The sequence below is a fragment of the Saimiri boliviensis genome, chromosome 10 (assembly GCF_048565385.1).
Source record: "Saimiri boliviensis isolate mSaiBol1 chromosome 10, mSaiBol1.pri, whole genome shotgun sequence".
NCBI classification, from domain to species: Eukaryota; Metazoa; Chordata; class Mammalia; order Primates; family Cebidae; genus Saimiri; species Saimiri boliviensis.
The window spans coordinates 34512700-34530560 of record NC_133458.1 but is presented as its reverse complement, the minus strand read 5'-3'; the positions used below and the strand labels follow the sequence as shown (position 1 = coordinate 34530560).

Below are 17861 nucleotides of genomic sequence, written 5' to 3'. Positions count from 1 at the left end.
TTCAACGCCTGTAGACCCTGCGGGTTTATCAAAAGGCAAGCTTTATGATTGCTTTCATTAATGGTATGTTTTGTCAAAGTCTTCAATGTGAGTTATTTACTAAGTATAGGGGAAAAAAGCCACACACTACCCCAAAGGAGTGCTGGGGTGTTATTACATTAGCTCTGTAAGAAACATAGCGCATATTGAGCAAGCAATCAGTTATGAAGATAAAAGTGGTCTCTTCTCACAATGGTAAAACTGAAGCCCCATTGTTCCTTAAAATTCATAGATAGATCTCTTTCTGGTCATCATAAGAAAAGCAGAGTTCTAAATGTAAGCTAAGTGTAGTTTCTGAAACTTACATAGTACAATCCTAAAATTGTAAAGGAAAAGAGACAAAAGTTTATTGACTAAACCCAATTATAGAGTTGGACTCATAATAAAACTCAATATTGATCTGTGGACATGATGCTAACATAATCAGTCACATTTAGATATTTAGCCCAGATCATATTGATCCATGTCAAGTTCAACTTTCAGCCATATTTGTAGATGGAAGAACTGTATAATTCAAGCTGAAGGGTCCTCAGAATCACACTAAAAAAAAAAAAAAAAGATACACAAACTAATGTACATCTCACTCAATGACAGATATGAAAAGGTGAATATAGCAAGTAATCAATGAATGGCAGCTTATTGATATGTAGGGTATGAGGTTGTAATCCACGGAGAAAATAGCATATATATAACTTTACATTTAATAATTACCTGAATGATTAAATACATTACATGTGATAAATTAATATTAACTGGATGAACACAAAACTAAACAGCTTTCCCTGAGCTAACATACAATTCAACTTCTTTTGTATTTTATTCTTCTGTCTCTTTTACTATAAAGTTAAATATATGATAATGTAATGTTAAATAATATCAGATGAGTAGGAGGCAGAATATTAAAACTGTAAAGCTCACATAAAGTTGGAAGTTTTTTTGTATTTTAAAAAATTTTCTTAGAATATTCATTTTTCCATTTATCTCAGCAAAAATTCTTTTAGTATCATTATTATGAAATTAAATTACTAGTTTTATAAAACACCTGCTAAATTTTATACCTTATTTCTTGCACCCAAGAAGGTTACAATAGGAGTTAAAAATAACGCCAATTAATGGTTAATTTGTTGAGAACAGGACAGTAATAAATTTCACAGGAAAAAGGCCTACTATAAAGATTTGCAGAAGCAATTAAAAAATGGGCATACAATCTTTAAATAAAAATGTGATTCTGAAAAAGAGTCTATAGTTCATTTCTATAATTAAATCATACTTTTGTAAATTTATAAAGTACTTTCCTCAGGTAATACATATTCCAAACCATATGTCTGCTAAAGTAACAAGTCTTTCCAAATCACATACATGAATGGAACATTATTTTTCAAACAATTACTATTAGTGATAAAAATGATATTAACCATAGAACTTTGAGTCACAAATACAGACTCTACTTGGAAAAAACAGGCAAATAAACCCACTAAATTTTTTATTTAAGAAAATAAAAATAAATAAATAAATAAAGAAAACCAACAACCTTCCATTTCTCTGGAGCTGTAATTTTATGATAGTGAAATGTGCTCTTTGGAATCATTCTATCTTTAAAACACAGGTTGTGAAGACCAAGCATCTATACTTCTTTCTTTCTATATCAGATCAGCTCCATTTGGAACATTTCATGCAAAAAATACATCACCATGTGCCAGTATAGCCTTAGTTTCCATGAATTTACATATAAAATAAATTAAAAAGTAACATTCTTGACCTCCCTGAATGAAAAAATGAAAGAGAGACAGACAGACAGACAGAGACAGACAGGCAGGCAAGTAGATAGGCTGTGTTTCATTTTCAAGAACAGGCAGTTTCAGTTTGCTGTCCCTCTGGCCCTTGTTTTAAACAAAATAACAGCAATGTATACAAGTGTTTCTAAAATATTGAAAGTGCCAGGCATGGTGGTTCATGCCTGTAATCTCAGCACTTTGGGAGGCTGAGGTGAGTAGATCACCTGAGATCAGGAGTTCGAGACCAGCCTGGCCACCATGGTGAAACCCTGTCTGTACTGAAAAATATTAGCTGGGTGGTGGGCACCGGCTACTTGGGAGGCTGAGGCAGGAGAAATGCTTGAACCCGGGAGGCTGAGGTTGCAGTAAGCTGAGACTGCACCAACTGCATTCCAGCCTGGACCACAAAGTAAGACTCCATCTGCTGCCCCCCCAACAAAAACATACTGAAAAGTGAAATGTAAGACAACAATAGCATCAAAGCTAGGAGGAGAGAAACAGACACAATACTACTGAAATGCTTTTTTAATAATAAAATTGTGTGTGTGTTTGTGCATATATTTAAGCATTACAACATGATATTATGGGATACATATAGATAGCAAAATGGTTATATACAGGAGAAAATTAACAATTCTATCATGTCACATCGCTGCTTTTTTGTGACAGAGAAGCTAAAATCTACTTACTTAACAAAAATCACTAACAGTACAATTTTCTGGATTCTAGTTGTTATGTTGTACATTATATCTCTAGACTTGTTCATTCTACATACGTGCTAGTTTCCATCCTTTGACTTACACCTCCCCATTTCCTCCCTGCCATCTTTAGCTTTAAAGTTCTCTCATGAACTAACGTAATATAGGAAATCAGATACCATTAAAATATTACCTAGTTTCTTATTTTTATAAAGACATACTTTCACATAGCTTTCTACAGGCATAACATATCTGTATGTAACTCCTGAGAGACACAGGCATCACCTAAATCAAATGCAAAACACGCTTTTAGTCAATTACTGAATCCAAGGCTTCAAATAGGGTTATACTAGATTATCTTCAATTAATATTACTATAACACGACATGATGGTAACTAGTTTTAAACAGAAAATTATCTGTGGTGTTTCTAAAATTTCTCTGATGATGGAAATTTTTATTTCAATCTATCTTCTGAAAAAATATGACAACTATCAAAACAAACCAACAAGCTATGAGCTTAAGCAATATGCTACAAAACTGTCATAAATTGTGATGATTAACCTATGGACTAACTACAGATGTGGGACACGGTAACTGAGGATACTGGTGGAGTTTCTATGGCAACACTTGGATATATGCTCCAGCTTCTTTAGGCGGTACTGTCACCAGGTGTGCTAACAGTAGATGGAATGAAACCCAAATTGAGAAAGATTACTATTTGCTATAGATTTAAGAAGTTATGAGGCTTTATGTAAGTGAAACCTAAAAATTAAACTTTTTCATTAGGATAACAGCTGCTGGAAGTTAAGAGAAAAGAATAAGCAGTAGGTTGACAGTATCAACTTAATACAGACTTGAAAATAGCTAGTATAGAAAATGACATGAGGACTATCAGTGAGCTAGTAGACCCCACCACTATGGTGAGGGGGCTTTTTTGTGGGCACTGACCACAACCTGCCCCTTAAGTGCTCAAAAATCCAAATCCCAGGAAAGGCATCTAAGTCAGAGAGAATGTGAGATTAAAAAAAATAATAACTGAAACATTTCTTCTTTTTTTGCCACAAATTCTAGTGATACTGCATTTGTTCCTGCTCCCATTGTGAAAAATCATAAATATAAAAGGAAAAGGGGAATAAAAGCTAAAGGGGCATTCTGGAGGAGAAAAGGAGGCCATTTATTAGCTTTCCGAGGTCACTCCAGTGTCTGGGAGTGGGACTCTAGTATCAAAAGGACTAAGAGGATGCTGTCAGCCAAGATTGCTCTCTGCAAAACACCGAGCTGAACTAAGCAGCAAATGAATCTTTTGAAATATAATACAATGTACTGTCCTGTGTTTAGGAGTTCATCTGTAACTGCATTTACCACTACTCACATCTGCTTATACACTTTTTATAATTCAAATGCTCATAGAGCTTAAGAAGGTACAGGAAGTTAAAAGTGACACAGCAAAGTAGGTGTCACTTCTCTTTTTATACCATCCATGTAGGCTTTAATAGGAAGAGTTTAATATTTTCAAATTTTACCTAGATCGGTCTGGACAGTATGTCCACATTTTATGTACACATTTTCTGCTGAAAAGCAAAGGAGTTTGTTCACACCTCTATTACTGACCCAAATAATTGTTTAGCTTCTTTTGCTTAAATTGATTCAAAACTCGATATATGAATTAACATATCTTGTTTTCTGCAGCAAATAACACATAAGTAATACTTCCACATGATGACAACTTTGATCAACACAGAAGCTTAGAAGTACAAATAAGCAAAGTAAGTATTGAACATTTATTAGAAAAAATATGTTCAATGAAAAGAAAGACAAATGCATTTCCTATGAAGTGTGAAATTTAACATATTAGATCAATCAGGAAAATAAGTCCACAAAATTAAATGTCAGTTTGTATTTCAATGTAAGAATGTAAAAATATTAACTTAAAAATAAAAAAGATGGCAGTTTTTCTGGTTAATTTTTGATATTAATTTATTATTGGAACTACTACTATGTGATATTGTATTATGTAACCTACAGGTTGTATTACGTTACATATGTAACTGAGGGACAGTGAAAACCAGGGTACATGCACTGAAATTTGGTTGGAGAAAACAAAGAAGGATAGTTTAACCAAAGACTGTTAGTCAATTTGGCAATGATAGTACGTTATATTTGAAGTGAAAAATTGTTTACCAGCCTCATCCCCACCCCTTCAGCTCACTCTATTCCCTTAGAATTTTTATATATCCAGAGAGTCAAACAACAAAAGAGATAAGTGGAATTGATTTGCTTATTAGAGAAATCTATACATACATATTATTAATGTCCTAAAAAGATATGGTTGTCTTCCAGTAAGTTAGATTTTATATTTTTTTATTTTTCTTAGTTATTAGTATGCTTAGTATTAAAAAAAATAAGGTTTTTTTTTTTTTTTTTTTTTTTTTTTTTAAGCAACCTCTGTTGCTAGGTGCCAGGCTGGAGTGCAGTGATGCGATCTCGGCTCACTGCAACCTCCGCCTCCTGCCTCAGCCTCCCAAATAGCTGGGACTACAGACACACGCCACCATGCACAGAAAAAAATAAGCTTCTTTTTAAGATTAATACTTAATGCTAAAGCACTGGGTTTGTGAAAAATAAATAAAAATACATACTTCAATGAAAAATCAAATATAGAAGAAATAGAGTAGCAACTAGTGCCTCCAATAAAACACATCCACTGAATATTTTAGGTGTAATTCTACCTATATTTTGTTTTATAAATTGGATGGCTTTTTAATATAGTGAAAATAATACATGTCCAATTTAGTATTTTTTCCACTTAGCATATTGACCATTTGTTTTGCATGTTATTATAACACCTTAATGGCTATTACCTTTGTGCCTATATGAATGGTAGATATTAGGTTGTTTCTACTTTTTTCACTGTGATAGACATTTTTGTTTTGTAAACAATAAAGCTAACGTAAATATTCTGGGTTTAGCTAGGAAGTAGAAGATTGATCCTGTAAACAAGATCATGATATTCCTCAAACTTTGTATTATTAAAATTATTTAAAAACATTTAATTTAAAAAATCATGAAAATACTTACCTTTACCAGCTACAGGTCAGCAAAGAAATGAGAAACAGAGCATATTTAAATGAATTGGGAATGTATATATAGATAGATAGATAGATATATACATTTTCTGATATGGAGTCTCGCTCTGTCACCCAGGCAGCATGATCTCAGCTCACTGCAGCCTCTGCCTCCCGGTTTCAAGTGACTCTCCTGTCTCAGCCTCCTGAGTAGCTGGGACTACAGGCATGTGCCGCCATGCCCTCCTAATTTTTGTATTTTTAGTAGAGATGGGGTTTCACCTCATTGGCCAGGATGGTCTTGATCTCCTGACCTCATGATCCCCCTACCTCAGCTCCCAAAGTGCTGGGATTACACGCGTGAACCACCGCATCTGGCCTATATATATTTATACAACCAGACATTTACAATTTTACTTTATTTGCTCAATGTCTACTTGTGATTTTAAAATTGTTCTTCTAAAAGATCATTAGGAAAGAAAACAAAAAATGATTATATAAGTCAATGGAGGGAGGAAAATACTATGGGTGAAACTACGCTCTGGAGGAATTCATGGCATTTCTCTGATAGGGTCAGTAATCTCATTCTGATGAGGTAGAACATTTTCTTTTTTCCTTTCTTTTCACTTTTCTTTCTTTCTTTCTTTCTTTCTTTTTTTGAGATGGAGTCTTGCTCTGTCTCAAGGCTGGAAGGCAGTGGCACAATCTTAGCTCACTGCAACCTTGGACCTTCTGGGTCCAAGCTATTCTTCTGCCTCAGCCTCCTAAGTAGTTAGGATTACAGGTATGCGCCACCATACCTGGCTAATTCTTGTATTTATAGTAGAAATAAGGTTTTACTTTTTTTTTTTTTTTTTTTTTCAAAGAAAGATAAAGCAGAAGCAGCAGAGGTCTGCCCTGATTAAAAACTTTGCTAGCCTGGATACAAGTCAGCTGTTGTTAACAAATTAATACCGTTTGACTTTGTAGTTATAACAATTAAGTTCAGTTCCCACAGCCTAATCAATTCTGCCTTGACAACAAATTAATATCAAATAATGGGAAGGTTTTTTTAGCAACAGATTACAGGGCTGGATGCAGTGGCTCACGCCTGTAATCCCAGCACTCTGGGAGGCCAAGGCAGCAAGATCACCTGAAGTCAGGAGTTCGAGACCAGCCTGGCCAAGGTGGAGAAACTCCATCTCTATTAAAAATACAAAAATTAGGCGGGTGTGGTAGCATGCACCTGTAATCCCAGCCACTTGGGAGGCTGAGGCACAATAATTCCATAGCCTGATCAATCCTGCCTTGACTATAATTTGATATCAAATAATAGAAAAGTTTTGTTAGAAACAGATTACAGGGCCAGGCACAGTGGCTCATGCCTGTAATCCCAGCACTTTGGCAGGCTGAAGCCGGCAGATTACCTGAGGTCAGGAGTTTGAGACTAGGTTGGCCAACATGGAGAAACCCTGTCTTTACTAAAAATACAAAAATTAGGTGGGTGTGGTGGCACACACCTGTAATCCCAGCTATTGAGATTACTTGGGAGGCTACGTGGGAGGTTGAGGCATGAGAATGGTTTGAACCCTGGAGGCAAAGGTTGCAATGAGCCAAGATTGCATCACTGTTCTCCCTCTCTCTCCAGAGGCAGACTCTGTCTCAAAAAGTTCTGTATCATTTAGTTACAGTCTTAAAGTTCTATATTAGTGGTTCCTAACCACTTTTCTTGCCACTGTGTGCAAGTAACAATAGCCATGAGCTCAGCACATTCCTTGGGCATTCCTTGCATTCAGGATGTTAAGAAAAAATATGGGAACACAAGTGAAGGAGGATGATAATATTTATTTTTTAATAGTTATTTTATTTTTTAAAATAGCTATCAAGTCAGTGTAATTCTGTGGTTCTCAATTGGGGCGATTCCTCACCAACAGCAACCCTACCCTCTGGTACATTTGGCAATGTACAGAGATATTTTTGATTGTCGGACCAAAACCAGTCTCCAGGTGGGAGACTATTGGTATCTAGTGGGTAGAGAACAGGGATGATGTTAAACATCACAAAATGCACAGAAAAAGTCCTTTACTCCACTTCCTGCCCTGAAATAAATAATTAGCCCAAAATGTCAATAGTGCTGAAATTGAGAAACCATGCTTTAACTAACAAAAAATTCACTCTGCTTCTGGTCATGATGGCATAATGGAGAATAAATTTACCCTCCTAACTGAACTAAGTATTTAAAAAAAAATTTACAATCTTAAATGCTGCATGTTGGGCAATCCAGGAGAGTGATTCCTAAGAAATGGAAAACAAGGAGAGCCTTACAGTCATCCCAGGTTACTTCCAGGAGAAGCTCTATAGCCCATGGCACAAGGAACAGGAACTAAGTCCAGTGGTCTCCCTGAGTTAAGAAGATGGAGCTGACAGTTAAGTAGGGCCACAGTAACTAGAGTTTGTAGGAAAGAGGACTGGAGAGAAGAGAGTTGCACAGCAAGAGACTCTCAAGATCTGCAGAAGGCCTCCCACAAGAATTCAGCTGATTACCCATCAGCCCATGCATGCGTAGAATGGGAAAGAAGGAATCTAAAGGATTCGAGAGGACAGTGCCCCAAACTTACACAGCCTAGAATAGCACTGCTTCTCAGCAGCAAGAATATAAAATCTCGGCCGGGTGTGGTGGCTCACGCCTGTAATTCCAGACTTTGGGAGGCCGAGGCAAGTGGATCACTTGAGGTCAGGAGTTCGAAAAAAGCCTGTCTAACATGGTGAAATCCCATCTCTACTAAAAATACAAAATTAGCCTGGCATGGTGGTGCATGCCTGTAATCCCAGCTACTCCGGAGGCTGAGGCAGGAGAATAGCTTGAACCTGGGAGGTGGAGGTTGTAGTGAGCCAAGATTATGCCACTGCACTCCAGCCTGAGCAACAAGAGCAAAACTCCATCTCAAAAAAAAAAAAAAAAAAAAAAGAATATAAAATCTCATAATTCACAGGTTATCAGTTAGAGTATTAAGAAGGATGCTGGTCTAGAAATGGGAGATGCATCCTGGACTGAACATTGCTTGGTCTCATCTAACAAAACTTGAAAGCAAAGCTTGAAAGGATCAAATTGTTACCAAGTAACTTAACTGTGTCTCAGAACAAGCATTTTTATGAAGAAAACTATACCAAGGGACATCATAATTAAATTGCTCAAAAATGATGTTAAAGAGAAAAATCTTTAAAGCAGCTAGAGGAAAAAAAGACAATATTTATAGAGGAACAAATGAAAATGACAGCACATTTCTCACTGGAAAAACAAATGCAAGCTAGAATAAAGTGGAGAAACATCTTCAAAGTACTAAAAAAAAAAATCTTCAAAATGGGGGTAAAACAAAGACATTTTATATATAAAGAAGCTAAACAAGTCTTTACTATTTTGAACAGTGCTGCAATAAACATACGTGTGCATGGTCTTTATAAGAGAATGATTTATAATCCTTTGGGTATATACCCAGTAATGGGATTGCTGGGGCAAATGGAATTTCTAGGTCTAGATCTTTGAGGAATAGCCACACTGTCTTCCAAAATGGTTGAACTAATTTACACTCCCACCAATAGCGTAAAAGCTTTCCCTTTTCTCTACATCCTCTCCAGCCTCTGTTGTCTCCTGATTTTTTTAATGATTGCCATTCTAAATGGCATGAGATGGTATCTCAATGTGGTTTTGATTCGCATTTCTCTAATGACCAGTGATGATGAGCTTTTTTTTTCATGTTTGTTGGCTGCATAAATGCCTCGTGTATATCTATGTAAGTAACAAACCTGCACGCTCTACACATGTACTCCAGAACTTAAAGTATAATAAATAAATAAAGTTCCCCCCAAAAAAGAAGACAAATTAATTACCAGCAGATCTGCACTACAAAAAAAAGTCAAAGGAGGTTCTTCAAGAAGTAAAAGTATGTGCACTAGACTATGAAAGGCACTGGAAATGGTAACTACATGAACATGTATATAACATTTTTCTTTCACTTTTAATTTCTTTAAAAGATATTGACTCCGGCAATAATCATAATAGCAATGTACTGTGGGATTTGCAACATATATAGAAGTAAAATATATGACAAGAATAGTGCAAAAGACAAGAGAGGAGAAATAGAGTTTACTATTGTAAAGTTCACATATTATACATAAAGTTGTATAATAAATTTAAAGTGTATACTTTAAATTTTAAAGCAATCACAAAGATAACAAAACAATTGGACTGAAATAAAAAATTCCATTTATTCTAGCAACAAAAATGAAATACCTAGAAATAAATCTGACAAAAGATATGCAAGATCTGTTCACTGAAAACTACAAACATCCTAGAGAGAAATTAAAGACTACCTAAAAAAATGAAGTGATACATTGTACTGAAGACTCAATATTAAGAAGTCAATTTTCCAGAATTTTCCAAGGACTGACCTATAGATCAACCTCTATTTTTTCCCATAAAATCCCCAGCAAGGAATCTCAAGATGTTTTAAAAATTTACATTGTACTCCATAAATATAAACCATCATTATTTGTCAATTAAAAATGAATAAATTTATTTTAAAAATTCATAGAGAAATACAAAGGACATAGAATAGCCAAATATCTTTGAATAAAAGAAACCAATTTGGAGGACTTGGATTATCTGACTGTAAGATTTACAAATCTATAGTGATCAAGACAATGTGGTAATAATATCAAGATAGATAAACTTATCAAAGGAAAGGAAAGGATAGCTCAGAAATAAACTCATGTGTAGTCAATTTGATTTTTCACAAACGTGTAAGAGCCATTCAGGGCACAATGCTCTTCCAATGCTCTTTGTTTTAGAACAACTGGACATCAATATGCCATCCATAAATACTAATAGATACCTCTCACCATATACAAAAATTAACTCAAAAGCTGTAAAATGTAAAAGCTAAAATTATAAAATTTCTAGAAGAACACATAGAAGAAAATGTTTGCAATCTTGGGTTAGCCAAAAATCCATTAGTTATAACATCAAAAGCACATTTATGAAAAAAAAATTGATAAAATGGACTTCATCAAAATTAAGAATTTTTTTTTTCTAAAAGACATTATTAATAGATGTGAAAAGATAAGTCACAGATTAGGAGAAAATACTTGCAAAACATGTATCTGACAACCATCATATATCCAGAACACAAAGGCAAACTTCATTTTATTGTGCTTTGCAGATGTGTTTTTCATAAATTGAAATTTTGTGGCAACCCTATGTCAAGCAAGTGTATGGTGCCACTTTTTTAACTTTTTTAGTCATGCTCATTTCATGACTCTGTGTCACATTATGGTAATTCTCACAGTATTTCCAACTTTTGCATTATTAGTACATCTATTATGGTCATCTATAAAAGGGATCTTCGATGTTATTATTGTAATTGTTTGGGGGTGCCACAAACTGCACCCATATAAGATGGCAAACTTAAATATTATATGTGTTCTGTGTTCCCCATCTCTATCCCTTTTCTTGGGCCTCCCTATTTCCTGAGACACAACAATATTCAAGTTAGATTAACTAATACCCCGAAATGGTCTCTAAGTGTTCAAATGAATAGAAGAATCCCATCCCTCTCATTTTAAATTAAAAGCTACAAATGATCATGATTAGTGAGCAAGGCACGTCAAAAGCTGAGACAGACTGAAAGCTAGGCCTTTTGCACCAAACAGCCAAGTTGTTAATGCAAAGGATAAGTTGTTAAAGTAAATTAAAATTACTATTCTAGTGAACACACAAATAACAAGAAAGCAAAACAGCCTCATTGCTGATATAAAGAAACTTTGAGTGGTGTGGATAGATTAAGCCAGCCACAATATTCCCTTAAACCAAAGCCTAATCCAGAGCAAGGCCCTACCTTTCTTGGATTCTATGAAGGCTGAAAGAGGTGAAGAAGCCTCCCAAAGGTGTGAAGCTAGCAGAGCTCAGTTCATGAGGGTTAAGGAAAAGAAGCCAGTTCCATTACATAAAAGTGCAAGGTAAAACAGCAAGGGTTGATACAGAAACGGCAGCAAGGTATCCAAAAGATCCAGGTAAGATCATGACTGAAGGTAGCTACGCTAAACAATAGATTTTTTTTGTGTAGGCAAAATAATATTCTATTAGAAGATGCCATCCAGGACTTTCACAGTTAGAAAGAAGTTAATGCTTGGCTTCAACGTGCAGGCTCTCTTATTAGTGGCTAATATAGCTGGTGACTTTAAGTTGAAGCCAATGTTTATTAACCATTTTAAAAATCCCAGAGCCTTTAAGAATTATGCTATGTCAACTCTGTCTGTATTGTATAAATAAAGAACAAGCCCACATGAAGGTGCATCTATCTGTTTACAACACAGGTTACTAAGTATTTTAAGTGCACTGTTGAGGCCCAATGCTAGAAAAAAGATTCTGTTTGAAATATTATTACTCAACTGACACTGCATCTAGTTGCTCAATAGTTCTGCTGGAGATGTACAAGGAGATAAATGTTTTCATGCATAGTAACCCAACATCCATTCTGCAACCCACAGATCAAGGAGTAATTTCAACTTTCAAGTCTTATTATTTAAGAAATACATTTTTTTTTTTTTGAGACGGAGTTTCGCTCTTGTTACCCAGGCTGGAGTGCAATGGCGAGATCTTGGCTCACCGCAACCTCCGCCTCCTGGGTTCAGGCAATTCTCCTGCCTCAGCCTCCAGAGTAGCTGGGATTACAGGCACGCACCACCATGCCCAGCTAATTTTTTTGTATTTTTAGTAGAGACGGGGTTTCACCATGTTGACCAGGATGGTCTGGATCTCTTGACCTCGTGATCCACCCACCTCGGCCTCCCAAAGTGCTGGGATTACAGGCTTGAGCCACCGCGCCCGGCAGCAGTTCACTAAGAAGTACATTTTTTAAGGCTCTAGCTGCCATCCTGATTCCTATGAGCCATCTGGGCAAAGTAAATTGAAAAACTTCTAGAAAGGATTCACCATTCCATATGCCATTAAGAACATTTATGATTCATGGGAGGTGGTAAAAATATCGACATTTAAAGGAGTTTGGGGGAAGGAGGAATCCACCTCAAGGATAACTTTAAGGGATTGAAGACTTTAGTAGAGCAAATAACTGCAGATGTCATGAAAATAGCAAAAGAATCAGAATTAAAAGGGGAGCCTGAAGATGTGACTGAATTGCTGCAATCTTACAATAAAACTTGAACAGATAAGAAGTTGGTCCCTTTGCGTGAGCAAAGGCAGTGGTTTTTGAGATGGAATCTACTGTTGGTGAAGATGCTATGAACATTGTTGAAATGACAATAAAGGATTTAGGACATTACATAATCTTAGTTCATAAAGCAGAGGTAAGGTTTTAGAGGATTGATTCCAATTTTCAAAGAAGTTCTATTTTGGGCAAAATTATATCAAACACCATCACATGCTATAGAAAAATCTTTTGCGAAAGGAAGAATCAGTTACTGCAGCAAACTTCATCCTTGTCCTAAGAAATTGCCACAGCCACCCCAACCTTCAACAAACCATCAACCTGATCAGTGAGCAGCCATCAACATTGAGGCAAGACCCTCCACCACAGAAAATATTATAATCATTGAGCCTCAGATGATTGCTAGTATTTTTAACAATAAAATATTTTAAAATTATGTATTAATACTTCCTAGACATGATGCTAGTGCATGCTTAATAGACTACTGTATAGTGTAAATATATATATATTTTAGATGGAGTCTCGACCTGTTGCCTAGACTGGAGTGCAATGGCGCAGTCTCAGCTCACTGCAACCTCTGCCTCCCGGGTTAAAATGATTCTCCTGCCTCAGCCTCCCAAATAGCTGGGATTATAGTCACCTGTCACCATGTCCATCTAATTTTTGTACTTTTAGTAGAGATGGGGTTTTACCATGTTGACCAGGCTGGTCTCGAAGTCCTGACCTCCTAATCCACCCATCTTGGCCTCCTAAAGTGCTGGGATTATAGGTGTAAGCCACCACACCCGGCCTTTTTTTTTTTTTTTTTTTTTTGGACACAGGGTTTCACTCTGTCACCCATGCTGGAGTGCAGTGGCACTATTTTTCACTGTTTCACTGCAACTTCCACCTCTTCAGTTGAAACAATTCTCCTACTTCAGCCACCCAAGTGCTGGGACTACAAGCACGCACTACCATGCTCAGCTAATTTTGTATTTTTTGTAGATATAGGGTATCACCATGTTGCCCAGTCTGGTCTTGAATTCCTGAACTGAAGAAATCCTCCCACCTCGACCTCCCAAAGTGTTGGGATTACAGGCTTGAGCCACTGCATCAGCCAAACATAACTTTTATACACACTGGGAAATCAATGAATTTGTGTGACACAGTTTATTGAGCTCTTCATTTTATTATAGTGGTCTGAAACTGAACCCACAATATCTCCGAGGCATGCCTGTATAAAGCCTCTCAAACCCAATAATAAGAAAATAACCCAATTACAAATTAGGTAAGGTATGTGCAGAGATACATAACCAAAGAATATATATACATAGCAAAAAAGCACATAAAAACAGCATTTTTCTATATGAGATAGTCAACTAGAAAATGTAATAAAAATACAAGATGCAATAGCAACAAAAGCATGAAAGCTTTAGAAATTAGCTTAATCAAGAATAAAAAGAGTTCTATGAGAAAGGATTGAAATGTAAAGGACTTAGAAGATTTGAATAAATGAAGGGATATTTCATAGTCATAGCTGGGACAACTGAACATTACATAGGTATGGATCTGGAGGTATTCTATGTTTCCATCCCTGAAGGAGTAAACAGGTAAAAAAATCAAATGTGCAGTAGACTAAGTAACGTAACGAAGCTCACTTACACAGTATGCAGCTATCAGAAGAATGAGATTAGTTGTGTACATAAAAACATGGACAATTTTTAAAAACACAGGGATGAATGAAAACATTAATAATGAATAAGATAAAGAACATAAAACCATTTATGAGATTGATACTAAATGCACATATACAAATGCAAATTCGCAAAATGAAAAACACAGGAAATTCACATTAAATGCTGTAGAATCGTAGCTTATAGGGGAAGGGAAAGAGACTGGTCCATGGAGAGGAAGGAAACACATGTAGAAAAACTTGGTTTTGCGTATCAAGAATCAAAAACAGGAAGGAAAAAAAGTAGATCAGCCCGATGGAAGAAAACGGTTTTGGGAAGAGATTTAACTTGAGTTAATGTTGTGATGGGGGTGAGCAATGAACAAAGCTCCAGAGGGAAAAAGCTCTCCCCAGGGCTGAGAGGGTCTTATGCTTTGATGTCCAGTGCAGGCACAGCCCAGGGATAAATATCCAATCTGGCACTTGAAGTAGGAAAGAAGCAATAGATAAAAGCTGTGTTGTGAGAGAAACACCTGAGTGAGCACCCCTGTGCACAGCTGGGAAATACCCAACAAGTTACTATATACCACTGTGCCAAGAACCTGATGAACATGATGTAAGGGATGCCTAGGTATCTGGAGTTGATTCAAGAAGGACATGGACAACATGGACTTCACTGCCAGGTGCCCTGGCAGATCCATGGTGATGAGCAGTGCATACCAGCATATAATTAATGAAACCAAAGACAGAAGTCATGCCTGAGGCCATGTGAACAGAGAATAGTCTTAGACTAGATGCTACATTCAATGATATAACAGTTTTATGTAATCCCTCTGAAACTTAATTTACTATGGATCACATGGAAGAAGAGTGGGAAGAAAGTCTTGAATCAGTCAAATTTAAATCTGTGACTCAGTTGTTTTGAATTGATGAGTTTTAAGTTTTTGGCAACACTGGAAATTAAATTGTAAGATATGTTCAATTGTAGAGAAATAAATTTACACTTCTGTACACCTTAGCTCTGATGAAAAATTCTTATCTGGGTGTGGTGCTCATGCCTGTTACCCCAGCACATTGGGAGGCCAAGATGTGTGGACCACAAGGTCAGGAGTTCCAAGACCAGCCTGGCCGCAATGGTGAAACCCTGACTCTACTAAAAATACAAAAATTAGCCAGGTACCATGGCCACACTTGTGATCCCAGCTGCTTGAGAGGCTGAGGCAGGAGAATCGCTTGAACCAAGGAGGCGGAGTTTTCACTGAGTCGAGATTGCACCACTGCATCCCACCCCTGGGCAACAGAGCAAGACCCTATCTCAAAAAAAAAAAAAAAAAAGAAAGAAAGAAATAAAGAAAGAAAAAAAGAAAAGAAAAGAAAAAAAAAGAAAAAGAAAAACTCTTTTACTGTACGCATATTACCTGGGGGTGAGAGAAAGGTGAAAGCAGTGAGTTACATTTTTAAATACAGAGAAAAGGTCAGAATGAGCTCTTTTTATTTTATTTTACCTTTTAGGATGACAATGCTACTAATTTTAAGAAGAAATTTTAAATAAACAAAAAAATTAATATATAATAGTCCTGAATAGTTTTCAACTACATATTAAAAATGTACCCCAATCTAATTATAACCTATGAGTATGGTAGTATGGTCTGTGTTTTCTAAAATAAAGAAATTAAAAGCTCATGGTCCACATTTAATTATTTGAACTAAATGTCTTTGTTTAGGATGGCCAGAAATGATACTAAAGGATATCTAAAAAGGAAAGAGAAAAGTCACTTGTTGCATGAAAAGCAGCAGAAGAAAATAATGCATGTCAAGATGTTATTCCCTTGGAGAAGAATCTCAGAATCAAAAGCCACAAGTTGAGCTTAAAGTTAAGGACAAACATTTATTAGAGGTAAAATGGGATAAGCTTTGTAAAGTTAAAACATTTGGTTTAGTAATTATCAAAGCTATGTTTGAAAATGTTTTAAGCATAATTCTATAATTATTAAACATCAGTAAATTAAAATTAAAAATACAGCTCTTAAGGACTTAAGTTAGCATTCAAAAAGTGATATGTTTTTAAGGCATGAGGGTAAAAAAGTTGGCTTTATGACTTAATATTTTTATTAATCTACAACAAAAAAATAGCCTTAAATTATCCTTCTGGGTTATTAAGAACAACTCTAGAAAGTAATGGTTCATCATTTTGGTATTCTGAAATCCTATCAAAGCAAATTTGATTTTGCAATACTTTTTCCATGCCTACAGGAGACTTAAGTCAAAATCATAATAAACTAAAATAAATTTTCCTTTGAGAAGTTTTGGAGAATTTTCTTATTTGACCTTCAGATTTCTATAAATACCCTAATGCTTGACAAATCCATGATTGGAAAGCAGATGTACCATTTACTCCAGATTTATGTGAAAAATTAGATAACTGATTATATGACTATTAATATGAACTATTTTTATTTAATTAGGAATCAATTAATGATGTAAACTATAATACTGAACAAATTCACCTTAATTTTATATCTTATTAAGGCTATTAATTGATAATCAAATTATTTTTTAATAAAACTTACAAAGCTGAGCATCTGTGTGGAGAGTTCCTCCTTTAGGATTCAGTTTCTGGGTCTGAATTACAGGAACCGGTTTATATGATTGACCTGTGGCCCTATACATGGCTTGAACCCATAATATTCTGTCCTGTTCATCATCACTGGCAAATATTACAGTATCTCCTTCTTTCACAGCATTAAAGAACATACGACCACCCTGAAGGCCTGTGGAGGAAAGAAAGACATCATTAAAAATTTATAGGATTGGCAGATTTTAGGCTCATTCACTAACTGACCTTATGGATAAGAATGGATTTGATGTTAGCAGTTCAATGTTTTAAACAATATTTAGTTTAAAGGATCAAATCCACAATCCAAAATTTGAAGAAAAACAATAACAAAAAGGTTTAACCCCCCAGATAACCTCAGAAATAAAAAAAAATAACCTAGGGAAACTAATGCTCCATGACACAGTAGCATTTTGCAAGACATATAAACATACTCCACAGAAATGCATAGCACAATCTGATATCTCATGCCAGAAAAAGAAGTTTTATCTGTCAGCGTATTTGCCATTCTATATGCAGGAAAAATATATAATGATAAAACAAAAATGGTATTTCATATGGCATGTTATCTTCTATAAAATTCTTTCACAGAGAAGATATTTTGTATTTTAATTGAACAATTAGTTAATATAGTTATAGATTTCAATTTCTTAAATCTCTATTTACCAATCATTAATGTCTATATTTCTTGATCTTAGATATTAATGTCATTAATATTTATTCACTAACTATTTTTAGGTATCAGCTGTCCAGTACTCTTTCCAGTATTAATATGAAGGGAAAGAAAGAAGTACAATAATTTATTGTTGGGAGAAA

General features: G+C 35.5%; 1 protein-coding gene across 9 annotated transcripts in view; it reads right to left on the bottom strand.

Annotated features, from left to right (window-relative positions):
- CADPS2 (calcium dependent secretion activator 2) overlaps positions 1-17861 on the bottom strand; it is a 577926-nt gene that overhangs the window by 175628 nt on the left and 384437 nt on the right. For all 9 annotated transcript variants that reach the window (XM_074379141.1, XM_039472830.2, XM_074379140.1 and 6 more), the window contains exon 11: positions 17002-17202. In XM_074379141.1, coding sequence (XP_074235242.1) covers positions 17002-17202 — 201 coding nt within the window. The remainder of the gene's footprint in view (positions 1-17001; positions 17203-17861) is intronic.